This window comes from Syngnathoides biaculeatus, chromosome 10 (genome assembly GCF_019802595.1).
Source record: "Syngnathoides biaculeatus isolate LvHL_M chromosome 10, ASM1980259v1, whole genome shotgun sequence".
Taxonomy (NCBI): Eukaryota; Metazoa; Chordata; class Actinopteri; order Syngnathiformes; family Syngnathidae; genus Syngnathoides; species Syngnathoides biaculeatus.
The window spans coordinates 22848757-22873986 of record NC_084649.1 but is presented as its reverse complement, the minus strand read 5'-3'; the positions used below and the strand labels follow the sequence as shown (position 1 = coordinate 22873986).

General features: G+C 43.5%; 2 protein-coding genes across 5 annotated transcripts in view; both read left to right on the top strand.

The window, feature by feature from the left end:
- Positions 1 to 424: 424 nt before the first annotated feature.
- On the top strand, positions 425 to 3914 carry manbal (mannosidase beta like). The gene is made up of 3 exons (XM_061833590.1): positions 425 to 575; positions 2131 to 2299; positions 3602 to 3914. Exons 2-3 carry the CDS (start codon positions 2150 to 2152, stop codon positions 3710 to 3712), a joined length of 261 nt encoding a protein of 86 aa, XP_061689574.1. The 5' UTR covers positions 425 to 575; positions 2131 to 2149; the 3' UTR covers positions 3713 to 3914.
- A 4803-nt stretch (positions 3915 to 8717) lies between these two features.
- LOC133507609 (proto-oncogene tyrosine-protein kinase Src-like) overlaps positions 8718 to 25230 on the top strand; it is a 29496-nt gene continuing 12983 nt past the window's right edge. For 2 of the 4 annotated variants that reach the window (XM_061832837.1, XM_061832841.1), the window contains exons 1-5: positions 8718 to 9062; positions 18286 to 18564; positions 20758 to 20857; positions 23757 to 23855; positions 23950 to 24053. In XM_061832837.1, the coding sequence (XP_061688821.1) occupies positions 18294 to 18564; positions 20758 to 20857; positions 23757 to 23855; positions 23950 to 24053 (574 nt within the window). In that variant the 5' untranslated portion in view covers positions 8718 to 9062; positions 18286 to 18293. Of the gene's footprint in view, positions 9063 to 18052; positions 18145 to 18285; positions 18565 to 20757; positions 20858 to 22279; positions 22298 to 23756; positions 23856 to 23949; positions 24054 to 25230 lie in introns of those variants that run through there. The other 2 variants (XM_061832840.1, XM_061832838.1) reach the window with 2 other exon arrangements.

The following is a 25230-nucleotide window of genomic DNA, read 5'->3' as shown; positions in this document are numbered from 1 at the left end:
TACAGAATGGACAAATACATTATTAATAAGCTGTGTCAAGCTTGCACAACATAGTTAGCTTAACAGACACCTGAGTGATATTTGTTTTTTAAAAAGAAAATTAAACACAAAGATTCTAGTGGGGTTGATTCAACCTTTGTGAAATAGATCAACTAGATGACTGAGAATCTACAGACGAGAACAAAAATGAAACTTTTTAAAAAGATATTGTAAGAGTTAAAAATACCTTGGGCAATCATGCTAGTCGGTTAACCTTAACCTAGTGAAACCAACAATTTATCACGTTGGAGGAGTTTGTTTCTCAAAAATCCAACAAGCTGTCCTGGCCCTCATTTAACTTCTAATAACGAAACACACACAATTCCATGCTCATCACCCACCGTTAGAGGACGACATTTGCAAAGTCCGCGTCGCCCGGCAGCTACCACGATCCGGAAGTGCGTTGTGAAGACCTACGTCACTACCGCGATAGGGATTATTTTATTTTCATTTGTGGTCCATTGTTTCACGAGTTTTAACTATCAAAAGTTTGCATCCACGAACTATTTTGAAAAAGAACGATATTCACCGAACTGGTAAGTTTGTACTGGTGATCCGTAGCGTCACATCGTGACGTTTAAGGCTCGTAAACGCAGCCTCTCAATGTTTTGCTACGTTCAGGAACTGTAAACGGCGTCGTAAACTATCCTGGATTTGCCAATATTTTAGCACACGAAGGTGCATGTTGACATATTGTGTCGATAATGTCCTAATTATCTTAGATATGCCAATATTTTAGCACACGAATGTGCATGTTGACATATAGTGTCGATAATGTGCTAATATTGTGCTGTAAACACTTCATTAAATGTAATTTCAATGTTTAGGTTACGAGCATGCGCCTTTATCCACGAATTGCTCAAATGCAACACTACTGTCAGATTGAGTGAGTTTTCCTTGTAGGATTTAACGTCTCATAGTGCCGTGTCACTTGTTCAATATAATTATGTTTAAAAAAAAAAAAAGTCTAATTAGCGCATACACGTCGAGCGGTTTGTAGATTGGGTGGAGCCGGTTGGCCGCCATCTTGGTACTCCCAAAACATGTGGAGGACATGGATTACAAATTGCATTATGGTGTTTTGTTTTTTTTTCTACGTTTGGCATGTAGAATTAAATCTGGTCGTGTGATCTTGACATTTTTTCAGTTCTGGTAACATGAAGGATGTTTAATTCGACTTGGTAAACCAAAAAAGGCTAAGTGCATAGGAAAGTCTTATAGCACCATAACTACCATATTACCTAGGGCCCGATTTCCGTGACATGTTAACTTTTCTCAAAATACGCTGTGAAACACTAAAATAATAACACGGAAAAAAAACATAGCATTTTTTTGTCGTAAAAACACATTTTGAGTCAATCGGTTAGATATATTTTTGGAAATAAGGAGTCGCAATGGGAAAATACATGATCAACGCATTGTTCATTTGTTGTCTCTGCGACGTCTTATTTTAGACAGAAAATTGAAACTTACTTCCTTGCATTTGAAAATCAAATTCAATTTGCTGAGTTCTGTATTATGAAATTTATCAAAAATTTCACAAAAAAATGTTTTCTTGCTTATCCACTGATGAAATTTGGGAAAATATTTGCATCACTTTTTCACCTATAAAAGTGAAGCAGAGAGTGAACAGTGAACAACAACAACCGTAAACAAAACTTTGTTCAAGTGAATTAAGATCATGAGAAAAAAAACCATTTACAAACAAACTTTAACAGTGTCAAAGTAAATTTTTCCAACTTACCAGTGAAATGTTTTCTCACAGCCACGAAACTGCAGATTAACGCCATTGTTGCACAGGTTGTTTTGGGAGTATCAAGATGGCGGATGGCCACTTCAGTTTTGGTGGCCAATGAGCCATCCAGTCTTTTTCTTTAGACCAGTGGTTTAATAACGCAGCCCCTTGGCGCTTGGCTACGTTCAGGGGACTGTCGGCAGCGTCGTAAACTAGCGCAGAAAGGTTCACGTCTCAGCACACGGACATAATTGAATGTGAAAGCACTTTTTACAAACATGACCGCTACACAAAGCTGTACTTTACGGTTTCTCGTGTGTATGGACCATTGACGTCATTCCCTGTGTTTTCCTCAGGTTTCTGAAGGTAGCAAAAATGTCTGCAGATATGGATCTCTCTCCACCAGAAGTTCCCGAGCCAACTTTTCTCGAGGGCCTCCTGCGCTATGGCCTCTTCCTTGGTGCCATTTTCCAGCTCATTTGCATCCTGGCAATCATTGTGCCCACCTCCAAAGGGCACGAGAAGGTGATAACTTGGTTTTATCACCTGTGCTCATCAATTCATTTGGATTTTGAATGCCACCTCCATCTGCAGTCTTTTTTTTTTATGATGGGTCACTTTTGCTATTTTTTTAGCGCAGTACAGCTGATGGCACATAAACAGTACCTAGTTAGCAAGTTGCCCTAACAATTAATGTTCACACTGAACTTTTTTTGTAAGTATTCTGCCACACTGTAGTATATATTCATACAAAATATATTGTGAAAATTCTGTTCTGTTCTACGGTTTCTTTTTGGATGCTATTGCTTATTTGCAAATGCTCCAGTGACGTGTACTGAAGTCTTGCGAGATTTGATGAAGTTATTAAACCTTTTATAGCCATGGGGGGTTTTAAAATTTTGCGGAACCACTGGAATCGTAACACAGTGGTACCTCGACGTACGGGTGACCCGACCTGTTTAAGTTCCGACTGTCACGAGAGCTAGCAATGGTCGCAGCAAACTTAACAACAAGCAGCAGTTTACGAAATACCGATGTCGCCAAAAAGAGGCCAAGAACTGGCTTCAAGTTGACTGAATATTACACAAACATAAAACAGAAGCACGCGTTGTATATTCAGCCAAAACACATTTACTTTGTCCTATTAAAGTCCTACAGCTTAATGCTAAAGTACATTGCCGTAGAATCTAGAATATCAAGCATTATCGACGGCGTAGATAATGGAACTAGGATCGACGTACTAATTATCCATCCGTTTTATTATTTGCCGCTTATCCTCACGAGGGTCACGAGGAGTGCTGGAGCCTATCTCAGCTGTCAACGGGCAGGAGGCAGGGTACACCCTGAACTGGTCGCCAGCCTATCGCAGGGCACATCGAGACAAACAGTCGCTCTCAAAATCACACTTAGGGGGAATTTAGCGTGTCCAATTAATGTTGCATGTTTTTGGGATGTGGGAGGAAACCGGAGTGCCCGGAGAAAACCCACGCAGGCACGGGGAGAACATGCAAACTCCACACAGGCCGGGGCCGGGATTGAACCCGGGTCGTCAGAACTGTGAGGCCAACGCTTTACCAGTTGATCCACCGTGCCGCCCCGTAGTCATTATAAACCTTTAAAAAACGTACACAAGCAGACAGAGCATAAAATGCAGTACTATAGAAGTAAATATTCAGGCTCCCATTTAATTATCACGTCGCAAAAAAATAATTCTTTACATTCTTCAAGATAAGACAAAGTCCTAACTCAAGGCATCACTGTAAAATGAACTTGTATTTCTGACCCAAGACCCCCCCGGCGTAAAATATTTGTTTTGTGTGCACGCAGGAGGAGACCGAGTCGACCAACGGGAAGGCGGCGGATAACCCCAAGAAACCCAAAGGAGTGGCGCCCCAAATTAGACCGAAATCCAAGAAGGAAAGCAAAAAGAAGCGATAGCTGTCCGTCCTCACGCAATTGCGTACATTTTAGTCTGTATTGATTTTCAAAGCCACTACAAGTACACGAAAGACTGCATTTACTCATATTGACTGATGTTGTATTTTGTCTTTGTATATACAACCACAGTTGGTTTTTTTTTGGAATTGATGTTCATTTTTTTTCACTAAACGTAGCAATTAAACATGTCGCGTGTCATTCATATCTGACTACCTTATCTCTTAGAAGAAATTGCTCATTTTAATGTCGTTTGATGATGTAATATCCTGTCATTTCGTATTAGTTGACTCAATAGAGGCGACACCCGCGGCGGCACCGACGGAAAAAAAACATATCTTGCTGTTGGGGACACTTTAGCCCGTGGGAGGCCTGCATGGCGAAATAGTGGCTAGTTGTTGCCTCATCGTTCTGCGGTGCGGGGTTTAAATCGTGGCTCAAGGGCTTCCTGCCCGGAGTTTCCCTCTCCCCATTCTCATGGTTTTGTTTGTTTGTTAGTTTGTTTTTCCCCGCGTAATCTGGCTTCTTTCTACGTTCCTAAAGCTTGCGAGGTTCATCGAAGACGGTGCTTGTCTTATGTTGTCCTGCGATTGACTGGAGATCGGTCCAGGGTCTACCAGGCCTCTCACCTGGAGTCAGCAGGGATCGACTCTCGGCCGTGATCCTACAGAGCTCGTGCACCTACGTCATAAAATCCCGTGCCGGTGTGACGGTCTGAGCGGTCCCCCGTGCTGAAAAGTCTCCTTGTGATTAATGCGCACGTGTTACTAACAGGGGAACTCTGGGTATGTAGCAGACGCTTACTGGGAAACCCCCCGGTCTCATAGTTCCCCTTCTTCTACATAGAGGGAGCTAACATACGTTATAACTAAACCCTAACCCTACGGAGGATGGTGGTAACTTGTTGACACTTTGGAAAGAGCCAGGTATAACAATTCGGCTCATTGGCACATTTATAAATTCTAAAAGCATAGTTTAACCTATAATGACATTAAAAAAAAAAAAATTCACATTGTGACATCGAGTGGAGGAAATTGACAAGACTGACGTCCATAAAGGACCTCACCCGACTGACTTTTTTGACTGACTTATTTTGAGTAAGCTGTGCCTGAAAAAGGCCCACTAAGGCCGAAACGTCGCGCTAGAGGGCTTACTCATGGAGGAGAAATCTATGTTCATTGGCTAGTTTTCTAAATTTGGAGGATGGATGCAACTAAATGGAAGGAGGTAGGAACGCACAAATTAGGCTAATTGAACACTTTAAATTCTAAACTACAGGGAAGCAAACTGAACTAAATTGGCAACACAAATTTTGAAACCTCACTTTCCACACTTCAGTACTCGATGAACCGTGCATTTTCTTCTCTCGGCTTTATCCGGGAGGTGCTCGCTCTCTGTAGCCTAACCTGAAAGCAAAAGTTGATAGAAAAAAAAGATATACACATACATCTACGTTCGCTGTGTTCGACTCCATAGCGAACATGAACACTCAGCGACAAGTTGTCGAATGGCACATGTTGAAGCATGGATGGGGATGTTGCAGACTGGCTGGAAGTTTACAAAATATACGTCCTTGCGCATTAATCACGAGGGGATTTTTCAGCACTGGGAGCGCTCAGACCGTCACACCGGTCAAACAAAGCATTGTTGCAAGTTAATTCCGTTGAGAGGAAATGAAAATATGTCTTATAACACGACAGCCAGAATTTTGTCCGATACCGTTAAGCATTTAGAAGGTGTTAATAAACGAAGGTATGTGGAAAAATGAGAGACAAATAGCTTAGAGAATCCATATTTAATGCCGAAGTCGATGTTTTCTAAACTTGACTGTTAATTGGCTTCTGCTTGTCCTGGACAACTGGATCTACACATGTATCTGGTGAGCAAGTCGTCGAGATTTACACGGAAGAGTTCGAAACCGTATAAAAGTCTGCACGCATACAAATATTTCGTTGCTGGATCTGTTCTCAATCAAGAATAAATCCCACATAGGGATGGACCCTAACCTAACCCAATATTTAAATAAATGACCCCTGGTTTTACACAAACTTGCATTCATTAACCATGATTGGAAAAAATTTTTTAGGACAGGGAGTCGTCTCCTCCGTACACGGAAGCGTATTGCTGCCACACGCTTACCTCCGAAAACGTCTGTGTGACAGACTGTTTATTATTATTTTTAAACACATATTGTTCTCAAATGAGTCAACTTGGCATTATAAATACTTCTTGATCATTTGAGATTGAGAAGAAAAATTCCTTCCTGAAATGATCGCTACACAGGTGTGTGTATTTCTTTGGGCCCCATCCATCCCCTTTAATTGCCGAAATCCATCAATCTTTTCTGGTCTTTTCAGATGGTATTCCATGAAATGATCTCTTAGAATATCTGTCTCATCTGTTGTGACCAACAGCACAACAGGTCTCGGGCAATTTGAAAAATTTGCTCCGGTTCAACGACTAGCAGCTAGGTTTGACAGGCAATATGGCGCCGTGCAAACGGCGACGTCTCGTGCACGAGCTCTATAGCCTTCCTGATTTCTCACATATTTCCACCCCCGCCTTGTGTGACAGTGCTATGGTGTTACTTGAGCAATACTGTCAAACATTTTAAGGGCCCATAAAATCTAACATCTGGAATCGTGGGCTATGAATAAGAAGGCTGCACTCGAAGGAGCCTCCGACTGTGAGTAACTTCCGTGCGGCGTTGTGATGTCACAGGGCAGCAAATGAATTGGGACACGGCTATTGACTCATTTTGGATGGCGTGACTTCCTGATTAGCTCTCGTGTAGTTGCAAAAGTGTATTAGATTCATTTACAGCGGCTGAGCTCTCGTGAATGACGTTCACAGAATTGCATGCAAAAGAAAATCTCACATTTGTACACTTGATAACATTGCAGGGCGTAGATTCTTTGTGGGTTAAAAGTTTTACCATCAAAGTTCCTCTGAGGTTTTGTTTTTATGATAATCGCACAGTTGGGACTTAAATGCTCTTCAAGGGCAAGCGGTCAACTTGACAATCTTCCGGCTCTCTATGTCAGAAGCAACATTGCAACAACAACAACAACAACATCAAAAAACATCATCAAGTGGAGAAAATGTGTCACACGAAAATTCCCAAGAACTGGACGAGTGTCCCTACCAAATTGATAAAAAGAAAAAAAAATAGTCAGGGAGGGAAAGTTTCAAAAGCGCCAGGAATTTCTGACAAGTACTGGCTATTTAGAACATCCATCCAAGACAGAAACCTATCCCAGCAGACTTACCAGCAGAATACGCAACTGAACTGGTCGCCAGTCAATCGCAGGGCACACATAGAACTCGTGCACGTGACGTCAACGTTTTCACGGCGCCATATTGCAGGTCAAACAGAGCTGCTCGACATTCTGGGAGACATTAAACCGGAGGAGAATATTTACAATACCTGAGACCTGTTGTGCTGTTGGTTGTCACAACAGATGAGACAGATATTCAAAGAGATCATTGTATGAATACCAGCTGAAAAGACCAGAAAATATCGATGGATTTCTGCAATTAAACGTGATGGATGACACCCAACCAAAATACACACACGCCTGTGTAGTGATTGCTTCATTTCAGGTAGGAATTATTCTTCTCAATCTCAAATTACCAAGAAGTATTTACATTGCCAAATTGGCTCATCTGCGGAGGTTAAGTGCGGCCCGCAATCGCTTCCGTGTACGTTCCGTGGAGATGACTCAGTCCTCTTTTTTTTTAAAATCATAGTTAATGAATGCGCGTTTGTGTAAAACCAGGGGTCATTTATTTAAATATTGGTATTTGTATTGACTACTAGCTGAAAAGATCGATGGATTCTGGCAAAGGTTAACGTGTCGCCGAACACATTTCCGCGTTCAAGAGCCGTCAAAACCGTCACTATGTGGGATTTATTCCTGACGAGAACAGATCACGCAACAAAGTATTCGTATCCATCCAGACTTTTATACGCTTTCAAACTTTTCTGTGTAAATCTCGACGACTTACTCACCAGATCCATGTGTCGATCCAGTTGTCAAAGACAAGTAGAAGCAAATTAACAGTCCAATTTCTTATCGGTGAAAATTTCTGCATGAAATACGGGGCCTCAATGTCGAGTTTATCAAAATTTTCCAGGTACCTTCTAAACATCTAACGGTATCGGACAAGACTTTGGGCGTCGTGCTATAAGACGTATTTTCGTGTCTCCAACCGACTTAGCATTGAAGAATGCTTTGTTTGACCGGCACTTCCGGCCAGTGGCGTGATTTGATGACGTAGGTGCACGAGCGCTATAGACACGAGCAACCATTTGCCCTCACATTCACTGTGTGGGAATTGAACCCACACTGCCTGCACCAAAGTCAAACAAGTGTACCTCAACAACATCAGTGACTTTATTTAGGAGATGCGACAACAATCTCATGTATTCTTCACATATAAGAGAATTAGGAACACTTCCAAATACCAGTCATTGTTTGCACTGAACCTTAACGCTTCTGTAAGAAAGTTAAAATGTCTGTGGGAGGGGGGGGGGTTGGAAATGAATATCCAATATCCACTTTAATTGATGGGGAAAGTGTTGAAATGATCACCAACAAAAAATGGCATTTGAAGATCGAAAGATAGAGAGAGAGAGAGAGAGAGAGATGGATGGATGGATGGATGGATGGATGGATGGATGGATGATGGATGGATGGATGGATGGATGGATGGATGGATGATGGATGGATGGATGGATGGATGGATGGATGGATGGATGGATGGATAGATAGATAGATAGATAGATATAGATAGATAGATAGATAGATAGATAGATAGATAGATAGATAGATAGATAGATAGATAGATAGATAGATAGATTCAAATAGACATGTGTGACATTTACGGATTGGTTTTAGTGCTAAAAAAAAAAAAATCAATCATGAGAGTGGGGGGGGGGGGTGGACACATTTGTAGGAGAGCTACCCGTGGGAGGTGGGGGGGGGGGGGTTGATGAAGCCTGCCAACGCCTTCAGCGTGAACCCACGCGGCGTCAGCAGCCCTACGTGAATACGGACTCCACGCTGCCCAATAAGCGCGCGCCGTCGTGCGCTTTGCTTTCTTTATTTAATTCAGTTTTTTTTCGTGCGTGTGTGTGTGTGTTGTTTTCTTCCCTTCGCTTCCACGGGGCCATGATGTCTGCTCCACGCTCCAGTCAGCCGTCGTCCTCCATCGAAATCCGCTAAATGGGATTCGCCAGCTTCCCCGCAGAAACGTGCACTTATTCGCCAAATGAGGACGAGCGAGAGGATTTATTAACACGTCTCTGAGTTGTTTCGGGCTTTATCTCGAGGGGAAGAAGAAAAAAAAGGTGAGTAAATTGTGTCCATTTTGAATTTCGATGTTTTTTTTTTTCTTACAAAAAAAAAAACGTGGTGCGGGCGTCTTTTCACTCGGCCGGTTCCATTCAAGCGAGCTGAGGGTCCACAAACGTTTGTTGTCGTGGATCCGACTCGACCCTCACACACACACACACACAATAAAAAGCGACGCTTAGAACGTAAAATATCTCCCCAGTTCAGGCTCCAGCATTTATTTAACAGCGAGAATTGAGTAAACGTAGTCGGGGTTGGTAACAAAAAAAAAAAAAACGGCAAGAATGTAATGAAATTCAAAATGGAGCAGCACCTGTTTCGACTCATCTGGCTGAATAAACCTCGGCATCACTTTCGTTTTTTTTTTTTTGTTCAATTAACCCCGCTTCCCTGACATATTCTGGAATGCTGTATGTAATATTATTCTCTCTTTTTTTTTTTTTTATTCCGCCCCTCCGGTGTCATTTTGACAGCTGCTACTCCGGCTGGCAGCTAGCTAGCGGCACCCCACCCCTCCGCCACACTTGACCAACAACTGGCCGGTTTTCTTAATCTCTCCCCATCTACTTATATCGAGCAAGATATCGTAAAATCATTTTTGCTCTTCTGGTTGCATATGGAGTGAACGCAGGTTATTCTCTCCGGTGTCAAACCCAAGGCCCGGGGGCCGGAACTGTCCCACCGCATCATTTCATGCGGCCCCCAAAAGTCAATCATGCGAGTGGGTTATTTTCCATAATCCCTGCTAAAAGATGTTCCACACTTTTTAAAATTGCCTTATGAAATAAATGATGTTGATACTGCGTAGGTATTTTTAAACAGGCTTTACACAATAAGGATCTTTGGGGCGGATCGCAGAGTTTTAAAAATCAATAACCAATCACAGATTCGATCATAAGATGGAGCAACGAGTCTATTTAAATGAATTGATCGTTTACTCTATATACTTGTGTACGTCATTACACAAATCATATACAAAGTGTCCTTCTCTGTCCAGGAGAAAAACACATTTTTTTTTCGACACAAACCATTTTTATTTATACGATATGCTCTATAATATGATGACTGTATGTCTTGCATCTTGCTTGATCCAAAACACTTCCTGTTTTTTTTTAACACGGAAAAATTTCAATCTGTTGCTCTTTATGCGTTCTGACCAAAATATGGTGGGAGCAACCTCAATTCTCCTCACAACAACCAGCAGTTTGGAAAATGGTGAACACATCTTCCAAAAAAAAAAAAGCTTCAAGCTGTTTAAAGACACTCCTGGTTGAAGTTGACTGTCAAACTAGCTTTCCCTTAGGAAAGTGTGCTTAGCTTAATGGTGAACTAATAATTCAAATGTGCAATAGCATTGGTATCACAGTGTCGTAATAACCCTTTAAGTAACTGATATTTGAACACAAACGGCGGAGCAAAGCATGTAAATGGACAATATAACTACTCCCAGACATACAATCTTTATCCTCGGGTGAGGAAAAAAAAACATTACTATAGCTTACTGAATGAGTTGTGAAGGTCCGTATGTATAGCTGTGTGTCTGCGTTATACTGCCACCAGGTGGGGAAGGTGTATGGAAGTAGATTAGTGCCACCAGAATTTGAATTTGAAATGTAAAGTGGAACAGGATTTGAATTTGAAATGCCACAGAAAACCGAATTTGAAATGTAAAGTGATCACATTTCCAACAGTTGTTTTTCAGTGTAACTTTTCAATGTTAACAATTCAACTGGCTACAATTCGCTGTCTGAAATTCAACCGGCTTCAATTCAGTCTAAAATTCACCGTCTGTGCCACCAGGCAGGGTTACTTCAGGTCAGAACCGAACATCCAGCCAATCCAGTTACGCTTTCTTAGTATGTGACGTCACGTGACAAAGAAAGCGTAACTGCGATTGGCTGGGTGTTCTGCCTCGTGGCACAGACGGTGAATTTCAGACAGCGAACTGTAGCCGGTTGAATTTCAGACAGCGAATTGTAGCAATTATTGAAAATGTGATCACGTTACGTTTCATATTCAAATCCTGTTTTCTGTGGCATTTCAAATTCAAATGCTGGTGGGCACTAATCTACTTCCATAAAGGTGCAGACACAAGCAATGAAAAAAAATGTATTGGTCAAGTCATCATGATCACCACATTGATGATCAAACTGTTTTATAAATCTTTACGTTTGATTTAGTTGTGATGACGATGTTTTTTTATGAAGGAAAATATTTATACATTACATTTTTGGGGAAGCTGGAACAGATCAGTGGCGTTTCCATTCATTTCAACAGGCAAAGATGACTTGGGACTGTGGTCATGGAAAGATACAGTTCTGTATCTTTAGTGGACATTTCGGTGAACTGTAGTCAGTCCGGATATGCGGATCAGGGAGTTGCGGAATGAGTGAACGAATCCGAACACGGCGGCGTTCTTCTTCTAAGCCGACGGAAGTAAGAATTAAAAACGATGAGCCAAATCCATTCACGGTCACTGTTTCGGCCGGGATGTGGATGCGCTCCAGCTCATTTGCATGAAAGCAAAGCGGGTTTGGGGGCTAGGCTGTGAATGAGATGTGTGAATCATTGGGGGGGGGGGGGGGCAACACTGGGCTTTTTAACCTTTGGATAACCTTGCGAGTTGAAGGGAGTAAAGCAGAAATGACTGTTTTCTGATACTGCTCCCTTTTTTGAGGGGGGCGGGGGGTGCTGTTGAATTATCGCTGAAGTATACAGTATATATATATATACATATTGGTGACAGCAGCCTTAATATTCCGCATTTTCTGTTCGGTATAAACAGCAATTGTAGGGAAATGGGTGTATGAAGTTGACCAGGTAATTTTCCACCTTCAGAGATACGTAGTATCAATGTGGGATGACATCTGTCTAGTTCCCTTTACGCTGCCTCGACCCAGAAAAATGTCAGAGAGGCGTGACAATTTCGTCACTCGACTATTTTTTCCCCATCTACACACAATGCATCGCGTGTCCGTTATTCATCCCGTGTCCGTTATTCATCCCGTACCCGTTTATGTCTTAACAAGCCCCGTCAAATATTGACACCTCGGCTGTCATTTATTTACAAAGAGTGCGGCACCTCCGCAGAGAAGAAGAATTCAACCTCTGACCTCCTTCGTGGAATTAGTAAGCGACGCACACGGGCGGCGCTCGCAGATGGTCGGAAAAGGAAATGTTTTAATCTGGCAAATGCCAGCATTCTCCGCCTGTCTTCCACTTCTTGACAGGTTGTGATAGAACGCTCTAAACAAAACGAAGGGGGGGGGGGGGAGTCCTGAGGGTCGGCGGACAAAATGAGTTCAGAAAGCACTTGGTCACATTGTGCGTTGTTTAGTCTTGGCCCCAAATGGATCATTCTCTCCCTCAAACCTGTGTGGACCATCTGTATGCATAATTTTAAAGCTGCGTACATACAGATAACCAGACCAAATTTGAGCAGCCCCCACCCCCACCCCCACCCCAAACCCACTTTCAGCAGTAGCCCGATAATTGGATGTCTCTAAAAGATTGTCCTGACCAATTACCGTAATTCCCGGCCTACAGAGCGCACCTGGTTACAAGCCTCACCGAGTACATTTGTAAAGGAAATACCACTTGGTACATAAATACGCAGAAGCTGTGGTAAAAGACGCAAGTGCCCACATTGAAACTCCCATTGAAACAGAGAGATATTTACAAAGAAAGACGGGACACAGAAAGAGTTTAACGCTAACGCTAGCGCCGCGCTAGTGCTAACGCTAGCGCTGTGCTAAAGCTAACGGTAACAAGCCCAGGTAAAATTAAACAACAACTTGCAACAGGCGAGCACAGCAGTAACGCTAGCGCAGCGCTAACAGGGCCGGTGAAAGTCACTTCCTCGGCACATATATTTTACCTGTCTCATTCTCACCTTTTCCGCTCGAGTGCCCCCTTGTGGCCGTTAGAAAAATGCACAAATGATCTGCATGACCGCATAAACCGCAGGGTTTGAAAAGAACTCGCGGCTTTTAGGCGGGAAATTAACGGTAGTCATGTTGTGGGGTGTGCAAATAATTATTTGTATTTTTTATTTTTTTTTTTTACTCCCTCGAAGATATTGACTTGGCCAAATAGCAGTAAGAAAAGATGCTTCTCCCCCCCACTCCCATCATTTTTTTGGGTCTGTAAAATATACAAATTTCAGTTTAAATGTTCAAAACTGTTATTGTTCCACACTCCTTCATAGCGTGAATGCAAACATGCATGTGTGCGTCATCTTGAGGAGCTGAAAGTGAAGCCACGCCACACACGGCTCCCTTTCCGCCACGCTCTCATCGGACTCATCCATTGGCAGCGGCGACTTCCTTCGGTCACTGCAGCAACTCTTACCGTCTGTTGTGACTCATTCACGTTTGTCACGTCCAAATGTTCGCGTCGGGATTATAAATGCAGATCGGGGGGGGGGGGGGGAGCCAACACTATTGTTGTCTTGAAATGTAACCAGAAAGCGCTAATGCTTTTCGTTTGTCATTATAATAACTAGCATATTAGTTATGGCAGGCTGTGTGTTCTTACATAGTGTACAAAATGTTACTGGACAAGTCTAGCTGCTAATGTTTCGTTGATGATCACTGTTGATTATTCGACCATCCAGTATGCTTGAAAACTGAAAAATGTAGTGTTGGAGGTTTAAGATTTTCTCCTACGTGTCTACATGGAACCTTCACTGCTAAATAAAATTCATTCCAGGATGCTTGTCCAACTTTTGAGACACTTGTTTCCCATGGGAAATAATTTTTGTCCACTTTCCATACTATAACCCCTTTTGGGAGCATTCAAATTTTGAGATTCATTTCTATAAGATGTGCTTTAGAAACGGGTCCAAGCGGGTTGGAACAGCTGGCGGAAGGTGTCTGGTGTATTATTGTGCAGGCAGTGTGGGATAGATTCCTGCTCAGTGATGGCGTCGATGTCTGCCCTGCGACTGACTGACTGGTGACCAGTTCAAGGTGTAGTCCGCCTTTCGCCTGAAGCTAGCTGGGATAGGCTCCATCTTATCCGCAAATTGGTCACCGTCATGTCTACCATGACACGACTTCAAATACTTGGGGTCAACAATCCAGAGCAATGGAGAGTGTTGTAAGGAAGTTAAGAAATGGGTCCAAGCAAAGTGGAACAGCTGGCGGAAGGTGTCTGGTGTTCTATGTGACAGAAGAGTCTCTGCTAGGATGAAGGGCAAAGTTTATAAAACAGTGGTGAGGGTGGCCTTGATGTATGGATTAGAGACGGTGGCGCTGAAGAGACAACAGGAAGCAGAACTGGAGGTGGTAAAAAAAGAAGATGTTGAGGTTCTCGCTTGGATAGGATTAGGAATGAGCTCATTGGAGGGAGAGCCCAAGTTAGATGTTTCGAAGACAAGGATCGAGAGAGCAGACTTTGGTGGTTTGGACATGTCCAGAGGTGAGAGAGTGAGGAAATCGGTAGGAGGATGGTAAGGATGGAGCTATCAGGGAAGAGAGTGAGAGGAAGACCAAAGAAAAGGTTGATGGATGTTGTGAGGGAGGACATGAAGACTGTAGGGGTTAGAGAGGAAGATGCACGAGATAGGATTAGATAGAAAAAGATGACATGCTGGGGCGACCCCCACTGGGACAAGGTGAAAGGAAAAGACCAAGAAGAAGATTTCTATAAGATGTGCTTTCAGTTCTCATCAATTGTTGGGTTTCACCCACTTTATCGGACTAATTGGGTAGTCCCTTTCGGATCTTCCATAAACATGAGTACTTGTGGAAGTACTCTTGAGCTCAATTGTGGCGTCCAATATTAACATTCCCAAGTATACTTGATTTTGTATTTAATGCACAAGGGTCATTTTTCCACAGCTCTCTTTCTCCCGTTATAGCCTCCTCCTGCTCAGGTGTCTTCTTCACTGTAATTCTTTGAATGCTTTTGGACAAGCTGACAAAGTGTGAGAAATTGCTTCCCGCCCCACTTCTAATTGATTTTCCATCTTTTGGGTTCCTTCCCGTCATCTTCCGGGCTCTGGTGAATGACTGCCCCTCCTGTTTTATCCCCAAGAGACGGACTTCGCCGTGTGTCCGAGCATCTTGATACAAGCTCACTGTGACGCCGTATTTGGAGAAGGTGGGAAGCTCTTCGCCGGTGTGAGGTCTAGGGATCGCAACCGGTTACAAATAACCGGTTATAACCGGTTTTCGTTTTTTTCAAAACCGAAACCGTAATCGGACTTTCGAAATCGGTTAAAATTTCCAATCATTTCTTTCGGTTCCGGTACTCCACATTGCGCTATTTTTTTCAATATCATTTCCACTTTTTTTCAAGTTTCGCTGTTAGAGTAAAGTTGGACTCAAAAGAACATTCAGTTAAATCAAAGAAACATCAAACATGGCATCGAGGAAACGCTCCAAAGTATGGGAGTACTTTACAAGAAGTTGTAGCGCCGGAGAAAAAGAAGTCGAAGGCCGAGTGTCGGACACAGGAACAAAACTTGTTTTATTGGCAGACATCAAAACACTCCTCGCATAATGGGGGGAACTCTGTGAACTCGTCACTCCGGAAGAGCAACAACAAAAACAGTCCGTGCGGAACCCCGCACCCCAATTCGAGGTCCCGCGGGTGAATTATGTAAACACCACAATGGTACCGGTTTTAAAACCGGTTAATCGTTTTTTTGCTACAGGTGTTGGGTTAAAACCGGTTATGAAAGTAAGCGTTTTTTTGCGATCCCTAGTGAGGTCGGATGTTTATGTACGCGGGCCCAGACGTTCCACGTGGGCCGCTTTTGTATGTACCGTATTTCGAAGTAGATTTTCAAGCAGCCTTGCGACACTGATATCGTTCTCTAGATCAGTGATTCCCAACCTTTGTTTAGCCAAGGCACAAGACTCCCGCATGAATAAATAAAAATGTCACAAAACGTGTGAGTAATTATCCTCTGGTATGTAGGAGAAGATAAGGTGCCTGTCGCTATACATCCCTGGCAGGGTTAATGAATAAAGATACATTTTTCCGATGTTGTCTCATGGCACACTATTGTTGCGGCACGGTGGTTAGTAATGAATACCATCGATTTTGAAATCTAGAAATAGTGGTGGAAGTAGCTAAAATGGGTTTTTAGATTTTCCCTGAGTAGTATAGAATAGGATGGTTGTCTGTCGCTGTATGTGGCCTCCGACTGACTGGCGACCGGTCCTGGGTCTGGTTTGCCTTTTTACTCAAAGTCAGCTGGGATAGGTTCCAGCTGACCTGCAACCCTCATCGGAAACCGATTGCTAGCTTTTGATTCTTGCCACATTTGACGCGTTCCGCAGACCTGTCGGTGCGGCTTGTCGCTGCGTGACTCAATGTTGCGCCACGAGGACGACTTCAACCCCTGAAGCATGGCAAGACCACATCCTGGCACGAATTGTATCAAAGCTCTCACGAACGCACTCCTACATGGCTCCCTCCTTATCGTTTGACATACCTGTCATTATGCAAGCATATTACAATTAAATATAAAAATGAAAAGCCGTTGAGCCCCAGCTGTATCCTAGCACCTACGCATTCTTTTTAGGGCCACTGGCACTTCCTCCTTCCTCGTCTGTTAATAGCCTCCTCAGACTCGGAAAAAAAAAAACCCACACGGATGTATTGGAAAAAGGATGTGAGATGCTACCGAGGTTGAGCGCGAGAGCTTCCCAGAGACGAGGGAACAGCTGCTCATTCCCACACACAACGGTGAACGCACTGTCTGGAACTGAGAGAGCCTCCATCCACGGCAGGAACAAGCCAGTTTTCATGCGTGTGTAACCGTCTCTGTTTCAGCCCGCCTGAAATAGCTGGTCTCGCAGTGAGTCATCATCAGATTTCCGGAGGGAGGTCTGCACTCGTGGTCCACGCATGCACGCACACACACACACACACACACGTACAAAGTCACAACTTTCTGGGGATGCGCTTATGGAGATAATGCCGACATTCTTGATTGACTGTAATCGACGCCTTCAACACAAAGGGAACGAAAACTTCCAACAGGGTAATTGTTCGGACAGTCATCGACCACTTCCCCACAACATAGTGTAAAACTGTATGGAAGAGAAACCACGCACATGTGAGATGGCCAAAATGTCTACAGTTGTTACTTTGCGATGTAATATTCAACTCCAGTCCAGTAGGTGCAGGTAATCTGCATTTCAGTTTTCTTTGTCCGGGTCATAACAATAATGGCCGATAGTGGTAGATTCTCCCTTTTGGATAAGCTGCTATTATAAAACTGTATGCAAGGGGAACATATTTACGTAAAACCCACAAGCACTTTGTATGTCTGGAAATTACAAACCTCTCCAAGGGCATAACAATCATGCCAAATAGTGCCAAATAGTGGTCCAAGTCCAAGGTCTCGTGGTCTCTTAGTGGCAAGTATAAAAGTGTGCACAAGTAAGTTTGCCACAATAATCATGCTAATGAACAAACAAAAGCAAGTAACACATTTCCCTGGCGAACAAGTGCTTTTAGCACTTAACAGACTGCAATTCCAACTTGCAACTAATTATCGTGCTTCACCGTAGCCCAACTCTCCCAACTTTTGTTTAACGTGCACTGATTCGACAGGCAGCAAAGTACCCCGTTTGTTGACACTGTCAAGGTGTCCGTGTCGCCCAGTTGGCCGCTCAAACAATTGGATTTGAAACTGGAGCCGCTCCAAGGCAACTACGTGGTGGAGTACGTGCCCTTCATGAAAATATACTCGCTTGCAAGGATGACGGGTTGAATTGACACTGTTAATGGCGCATTGTTTTCCGTTTGTTACTGTAGATTCCGTCAGGCCGAAGTGCAGTGTATGCACCTCATGAGTGACCCTTGTACGTTCGAGTCACCTTATTAAGCAAACGTGAACTGAAAGAGGATTTGCCAGCTTGATTATAAACTATTTTTATTCAACGTAGTAGATTTAAATAGTATCACAGTGTGGGCCTGGATGTAAATACAAGTTAAATCTGTTGTTTTTTCTTCCCTTAGATATATCGTTTGCACACAACAAAAAGGAAGTGTTGACCAGGTTAAAGGAAGTCCGTGATGGTCTTTGTTCCGTTTGTGTGCGCAATCAATCCATTGGTAAATTTCTCTTCACTTGAGGAAGAAACAAGTGTGAAATGTAGTAAAACCAAGCTGAACTGAACATCATTAGTACCGCAGAGAAACGTTAATCAGCTCTACACGTTGGGCGTCGGTACTCATTGTTGGCTGTCATCCCAGGTCTGCACATGGGGGCGGGCAAGAGCAAGCCCAAGGAACCGGGCCAGCGCTCCATGAGCGTGGACGGCACCATCGGCACGGGGTCCGACAGCGGCCACTTCCACCATCTGGGCCCCGCTCAGCAGACCCAGACCCCTAACAGGAGCCCAGCGGGGGGCTCAGGCCGGCGGGGCTACCAAGGCTACCAGCATGCCCCCACCAACACTCCTGAGCTGGCTCTCTTCGGAGGAGTGGACCCCACAGGCACTGTCACTTCGCCTCAGAGAGGACCTTTGTCAGGTATGTTTTGCACTTCCATTCCACGCCATCAAATATTACTCTACTTAGACAGCCTCTGACTGAGACTCACCAGAGCCACCATGTTGTGCCCCCTCTGAAAGCAATCACTTCTTGGTGACCCACAGTGGCTCCTTTGCTGGTTGCCTAGTAACCTTCTCATGAGAATTAGTAGCCCAAAATATTTTTTTTACATTTTGCACCACATACAGTGTCATCTAAGTTCCGAGGTTGATGAGTAGAATGGAGTGCAATCGGGGACAAACCCTGCTTCGTTCTTATTTGTAGTGCATTACTTGAGCCAAATAAATGAATGGAGTGCAGGCCTCCACCGATGTCCCCCAGAATTCCTCATTTGGAACCATCTCCTCTCTAATGTATGAATTTTCAAAATAGGGCAAACATTTTTGCCAATTATCTGACAAGAACTAAAGTGAAAATCAAAGATGCAGAGGAGCCTCGACGGCCTTAAGACCAACAAAAATGAAGAAAAATGTCTTAACTTTGCTCATAATTGTGTGAATATCACCTGAGGTCTCAGCGCACTCGGGTTTATCTCCTAAGAGAAGAAGCATTTCTGGAACTGAAATACACCGTATGTCATTTGTTGGCCTGTTGTGTTGAACACGAACCTCAGAGAGAATATTGTAAGCTTTTATCATTGTAAATCTTGAGACAGTTTCCCAGACAACAGAAATGTTGAGACACGTCAACATTGGAGGAGGAAGTACTCACCCCCCACCCCCTCTTCTCTACGACCTTCGGCTGTGAAATACACTTGAAAGCTCTGACGTTAAAAGGGTGCTCTGCAGACTTGACATTAAGCCTTAATGTGTCTAGACTGGCCAGATGGTTGAATTAATGTTGCGCTAGCCAGTGAGCAGTCAGTGTATGAAGTTTCTTTTTGCTGTCTCCTCACATATATTCATCACTTTTTGGATTTTGATGACATATCTTCAAATGGAAGTGGTCAGAAGCTGGTCCAGCAGGGTGACAAGTAACATACCGATCTTCTTCTTCTTGCGTCTTCTTCTCGAGCACCCACTGTCGTCATGTCCTCCCTCACAACATCCATCAACCTTTTCTTGGGTCTTCCTCTCGCTCTTTTGCCTGGCAGCTCCATCCTCAGCACCCTTCTACCAACATACTCACTCTCTCGCCTCTGGACATGTCCAAACCATCGAAGTCTGCCCTCTCTAACCTCGTCTCCAAAACATCCAACTTTGGCTGTCCCTCTAATGAGCTCATTTCTAATCCTATCCAACTGGCTCACTCGGAGCGAGAACCTCAACATCGTCATTTCTGCCACCTCCGGTTCTGCTTCCTGTTGTTTCTTCAGTGCCACCCTCTCTAAACCGTACATCACCACTGTTTTATTAATTTTTCCCTTCATCCTAGCGGAGACTCTTCTGTCGCATAGAGCACCAGACACCCTCCGCCAACTTTTCCACCCCGCTTGGACCCATTTCTTTATTTCTTTACCACAGTCTCCATTGCTCTCTATTGCAAGTATTTGAAGTAACATACCGATAATCGGGCCCAAAGTCAGCAAAAGCCATATTATCGGATGCCTCGAAAAGATTTTGACCGATTATACTTATGATGTTGGATGTCGGAATTCGGCTGAGCCACAGATTCCCCAGTGATCCCATCCATGGGCCGACTTCAACTTTCATAACTGACTCCAAAAGTTTTTTCTTTTAGCCCATGCGATGTAGCCTAGCAGCTTCTGTTTCTTCTTCTACTTCTGTTCTGGATGCCTTGCGGCACCATAGTGCCACTCACAGGCCAGTGCTGGCACTTACAAGAAGCATCTGGTTTGGAGGGGGAGACTTGCAATTGTTGTTGGAAACACCGTATTCTGTTATGTAATCAAGATGTGTTTTCTTGTCTTGTGCGGGGTCGCTCACATTAAAACGTGCATATGGTGAAGTTGATAAAAATTGGAAAAGAATGCACAGCACTTCAGAAAGCAGCCATAGATGTAATAGCTTTGTCCTTTGCAGATATCGGTCGATATTTCTCATTAATCCACGACAAATTGTTCTATCTACTCCTAGGGCAGATGTGAAATAATTATGGATTTATGCCAAATTAGAATTAAGGGCTGCATCTGCCTTTTCCAGTTAATATCCTCGCAGTTGTCCTCAACCATTTTGTTCCCTAAACGCATATTAGCGTGCCGCTCTCTTGCAGGAGGTGTCACTACGTTCGTGGCGCTGTATGACTATGATTCACGGACCGCATCCGATCTGACCTTTCGGAAAGGCGACAGGCTGCAGATTGTCAACAACACGTAAGAACGCAGAGTTGTGTTTTATTTCCTCTCCCCCCTTCTTATACTGCAGTTTAGATTTGTAAACGGGCACGAGCACATAAAAGCGTGTTTGAGTCAACGTGGCAGAACAAATTGTAACTGCAGAAGCATTCCGACAATTCAGTCATGCTGCTTTTTGCTAATGTGCTGGCCACATCAACAAGTACGCCTATACACTCCAGTGAGTTTGAAAACATATATTGATAAAAATTCTATATGACAGGTTTGGTTTGGGAACAATACAGCAGTGCCTGGAGATCAATGACCCAATTTTTGAGATTTACATTTAGCTTAACGCTAATGAAGGATGCAAACCTCCATAGAATGAATAGCATCTATGTGGCGGTGCTATAATGCAATATATTACGGGTGTTTAGTGAGTCACTTGCAGTCGTTGTGAAACTCTTCTTCGGAACCTACCTGGTTATAAGCCTCGGTACACAGAAAGAGTTTAACGCTAGTGCGGCGCTAGCGTTAGCGCGGCGCCAGCGTTAAACTCTGTATACCGAGGCTTATAACCAGGTGCGCTAACACTAGTGCTCCATCACCGCATAAACCGCAGGGTTGAAAGCCTGTGAAAAAAGTTGCAGCTTGTAGGCCGGAATTTACGGTAATAATAATGCACAAACTGTTTCATTCTTGACATTATATTTGGATATTTCTATGACTATGTTTTTATAAAGTACAATATTATTGTTCTATTTTCCTAATTGGAAAAGACTTCAAAAGGTTTTGCTTGGCCCTGGAAGTGTTTTGCGTAACGAGCGCATGACGGAATTAAACTTGTATCTCAAGGCACCACTGTATATATTTTATACTTTGTAGAGTTGCATATACTGAGAGATATTAATAATTTTTCTCCTCTTTCATGTGGGTAACTAAGCAAAATATTAGAATCATGTCACAACAAAAACTTGAATTGTACCAATCAAAGCAGAGGACATTTAAGCCCCCCCCCCAATGGATTCTTTTCCTAGCTTCTTGCCATATTTGTGTTTTTCTTTTTTGATTTGCTGCTTGGGACGCCGTATTAGGGCTAGACAAAAATGAATATGCAATATTAACCCTCGAGAACCCAAGAGATCCAAATCCTCTTTTCAAAATGTGCCCCCGTGGGTTTTCTCGTGTTAAACATTTATAAATAAAACCACAATAGCGGCCACAAATTTTGAGGCTGGAAAATGTCCACTCGGATGCTGGCTGTGTCGACTTCTGTACGAAAATGATGTAACGTAGTAAGTCGGCCCCGCTGTGTCGTCCCACCGCGCCTCCTCCGCCTCCGCTGTCTGTCTGAGTGCTGCTCGCCTTGCTGTGTTTTGATGTGTCTGCTGTGTCTGTTATCTCTCCCTCTCTTTCTTTCTCTCCCTATCTCGCACTCTCACGCCTCGTGGTCTCCCCTAGGAAAAAGTACAGCTTCAGGTCAGTAATCCTCACTTGCAATAAAAAGAAATCTTTTACAGCCCTTTTAATCTGCACTAATGCCGATCCACGCATTATTGAGATGATAGGCATGATAAATATGGAGTGGACATAACCCTTCGACAGATGATAATTTAATCCTGGCAAGGCTACTGTGGAAATAATACTGTACATCTGCATTACCTCAATCATCATAGTATTTTTGTTTTGCCAGTACACAAGCCAGTGCCCCCAAATATTGCAGTATTGCATACAAATTTGGAACATTAGTTTGTCGGTACGTAAATGATGTGAGGTCCCCAAGGGTGGTAAAGTTAGCACATCAATATTTCAGCATTCTCCGCAATTACCGTAATTCCCAGACTACAGAGCGCACCTGGTTATAAACCTTACCCAGTACAGTACATTTGTAAAGGAAATACCATTTGGTACATACATAGGCCACAGCTGTGTAAAAGCTGCTAGTGCCTACATTGAAACACAACATATTTACAAAAAAAGACGGTACACGGAGAGTTTAACGCTAGCACCGCTGCGCTAACTCTAGCGCCGGCGCGCTAATGGTAACTCTAGCGCCATGCTAACAGGGTCCACAGAGCGCACCTGTTTATAAGCCTCACCCAGTACATTTGTAAAGGAAATACCATACATACACCGCAGCTGTGTTGAAGCCGCAAGTTCCCAAATTGAAACACAAGATATTTACAAAGAAAGACATTACACAGAGAGTTTAACACTAGCACTGCTGCGCTAACTCTAGTGCCGCCGAGCTAATGCTAACGCTAGCGCAGCGGTAACAAGGCCGGACCGGTAAAAGTCACTTCCTCGGCACATATATTCCACCGGTCTCACCTTTACCTTTTCCCCTTTGCCACCTTGCCGCCGTGAGAAAAAAATGCACAAATTAGCCACATCACCGCATAAACCGCAGGGTTGAAAGCGTGTGGAAAAAAGTTGCGGCTCATAGGCAGGAAATTACGGTACAGCACAATCAATACCAAATATTGCAGTAGATATTTTGTGAATAAATGGGATAATGTTGGATGGCAATATGTTCTTCCCTCAACAATTTAGTTTTCCAACTTGCTGTAGAATTTTTTAAAATTTCTTCCAAAAAAAGTTTGAATGCACAACCCCAAGGTCCCTAAAATGTAATAAAGGGTCTAATAATGAATAACTAACTCATATTACTCTGCACTGTTTGTGACTGGGCTAGCAAGTGCTTAGCTTCAGGCTTCCTCTTGCCCTCTCTTCAAAAAGCACTTTTCTGCTCTGATGAGTCAAGGTATAATCATTAAATTTGTACGGCTAAATCCTGGCGGCTTGTTCTGTCTGTGCAACTGACCTTTGTAGGCACCCAAGAGCTATTAAACGCACCGATTATCGTGAAATGAAGAGGCACCTGGGAGCTTTGGGCTAATTCTCTCTTAACGTTCTTTGTCTGCGGTTGCCATGACAGAGAAGGGGACTGGTGGCTGGCTCTCTCCCTGACGACCGGAGAGAGGGGTTACATCCCCAGCAACTACGTGGCGCCTTCGGACTCCATCCAAGCGGAAGAGTACGTCATACGTGATAATGCCGTACTGTATCGTGACGACTTTTTGCCTTTGCAAGCAAACTGAGCTATTTGTTCTTTGGCCCACTTTCGGCAGGTGGTATTTTGGGAAGATCACTCGGCGGGACTCTGAAAGGATCCTTTTGAATTTACAGAACAGACGAGGAACTTTCCTGGTGAGGGAGAGCGAGACGACGAAAGGTGAGGAGGCTCCGACAACGTCTGGGATATTTACGACGGTACCGACAGATGTTTCGAGCTTCCGAACGACGCACAATGAGCTACTTTGTTGATGCCGTCGTAACTCGAGAATAATTTGTATATGCTATCTTACATTGCAATATCCCTCCATCCATTTTCTTTGCCGCTTATCCTCATGAGGGTTGTGGGGAGCTATCGAGGATAGCTGGAGCCTATCCCTGCTGTCAACGGGCAGGAGGCGGGGTACACCTTGAACAGGTTGCCAGCCAATCGCAGGGAACATCGAGACAAACAGTCGCACTCACAATCACACAGAGGGGCAATTTAGAGTGTCCAATTAATGTTGTATGTTTTTGGGATGTGGGAAGGAACCGGAGTGCCCCGGAGAAAACCCACGCAGGCACGGGGAGAACATGCAAACTCCAAAAAGGCGGGACCCGGGATCGAACCCCGAACCTCAGAACTGTGAGGCCAACACTTTACCAGCTAATGTACAGGGCCCCCTACATTGCAATATTAGCAGTCATAATACTTTCCTGCAATATTTCCATTCAAAACGTACTAACTTACCTTTAAAAAAATGCACTTTTAATTATAATTTTCCCAAGTTATGAATCATTCTCAGCTGACGTGTTCATGCAGCTGCTGGACTTATTATTGAGCCTGTGATTCTGACTCAATTTAAACATTATTTTATGATAGGGAGAAAAATGTGTGGTTAAGTCCCACCAAGCAAGGGTACAGTCATATTTTTTTAATTTCAAATAAAGTCCGAGACACTGTTCCGCTAGTCTAACCCTCCTCGAGGCGTCTGAAGTTAAAATGACGACATTTCATTTCGTTTTGAAATAAGGAGATTTGTTTCATATGGACTGGAAAACATGACACATTTCGAGTACACGTTTAAGGCGCCCGTACGGCGTAAGGGAGCCCAGGAGAAGTTGTTATAATCCAGAGGAAAGAAAGGTCACTCGAGTGGCAGATGCCCTTTAGTGTTCCTATTAATTACTTCCACACAAGTTTTATCAGCTGGCCGTTTTTGCCACGTGTGAGCACATTGTGTTAAAAAATAGCATTTAATGGACTGTTCAGACGCCAGCAGACAATTTGAGAAATGGAAATGTTAAATATGAAATATGTAGGGTAGTATCATTGCATTTTAACAAGCTTGTTAAAA

Bases quoted from the DNA above. Each gene is read 5' to 3' on its own strand.
- manbal (XM_061833590.1), top strand. From the start codon at position 2,150: ATGTCTGCAGATATGGATCTCTCTCCACCAGAAGTTCCCGAGCCAACT. The intron at 2,300-3,601 runs GTGATAACTTGG...GTGTGCACGCAG, and splicing joins CCTCCAAAGGGCACGAGAAG to GAGGAGACCGAGTCGACCAA.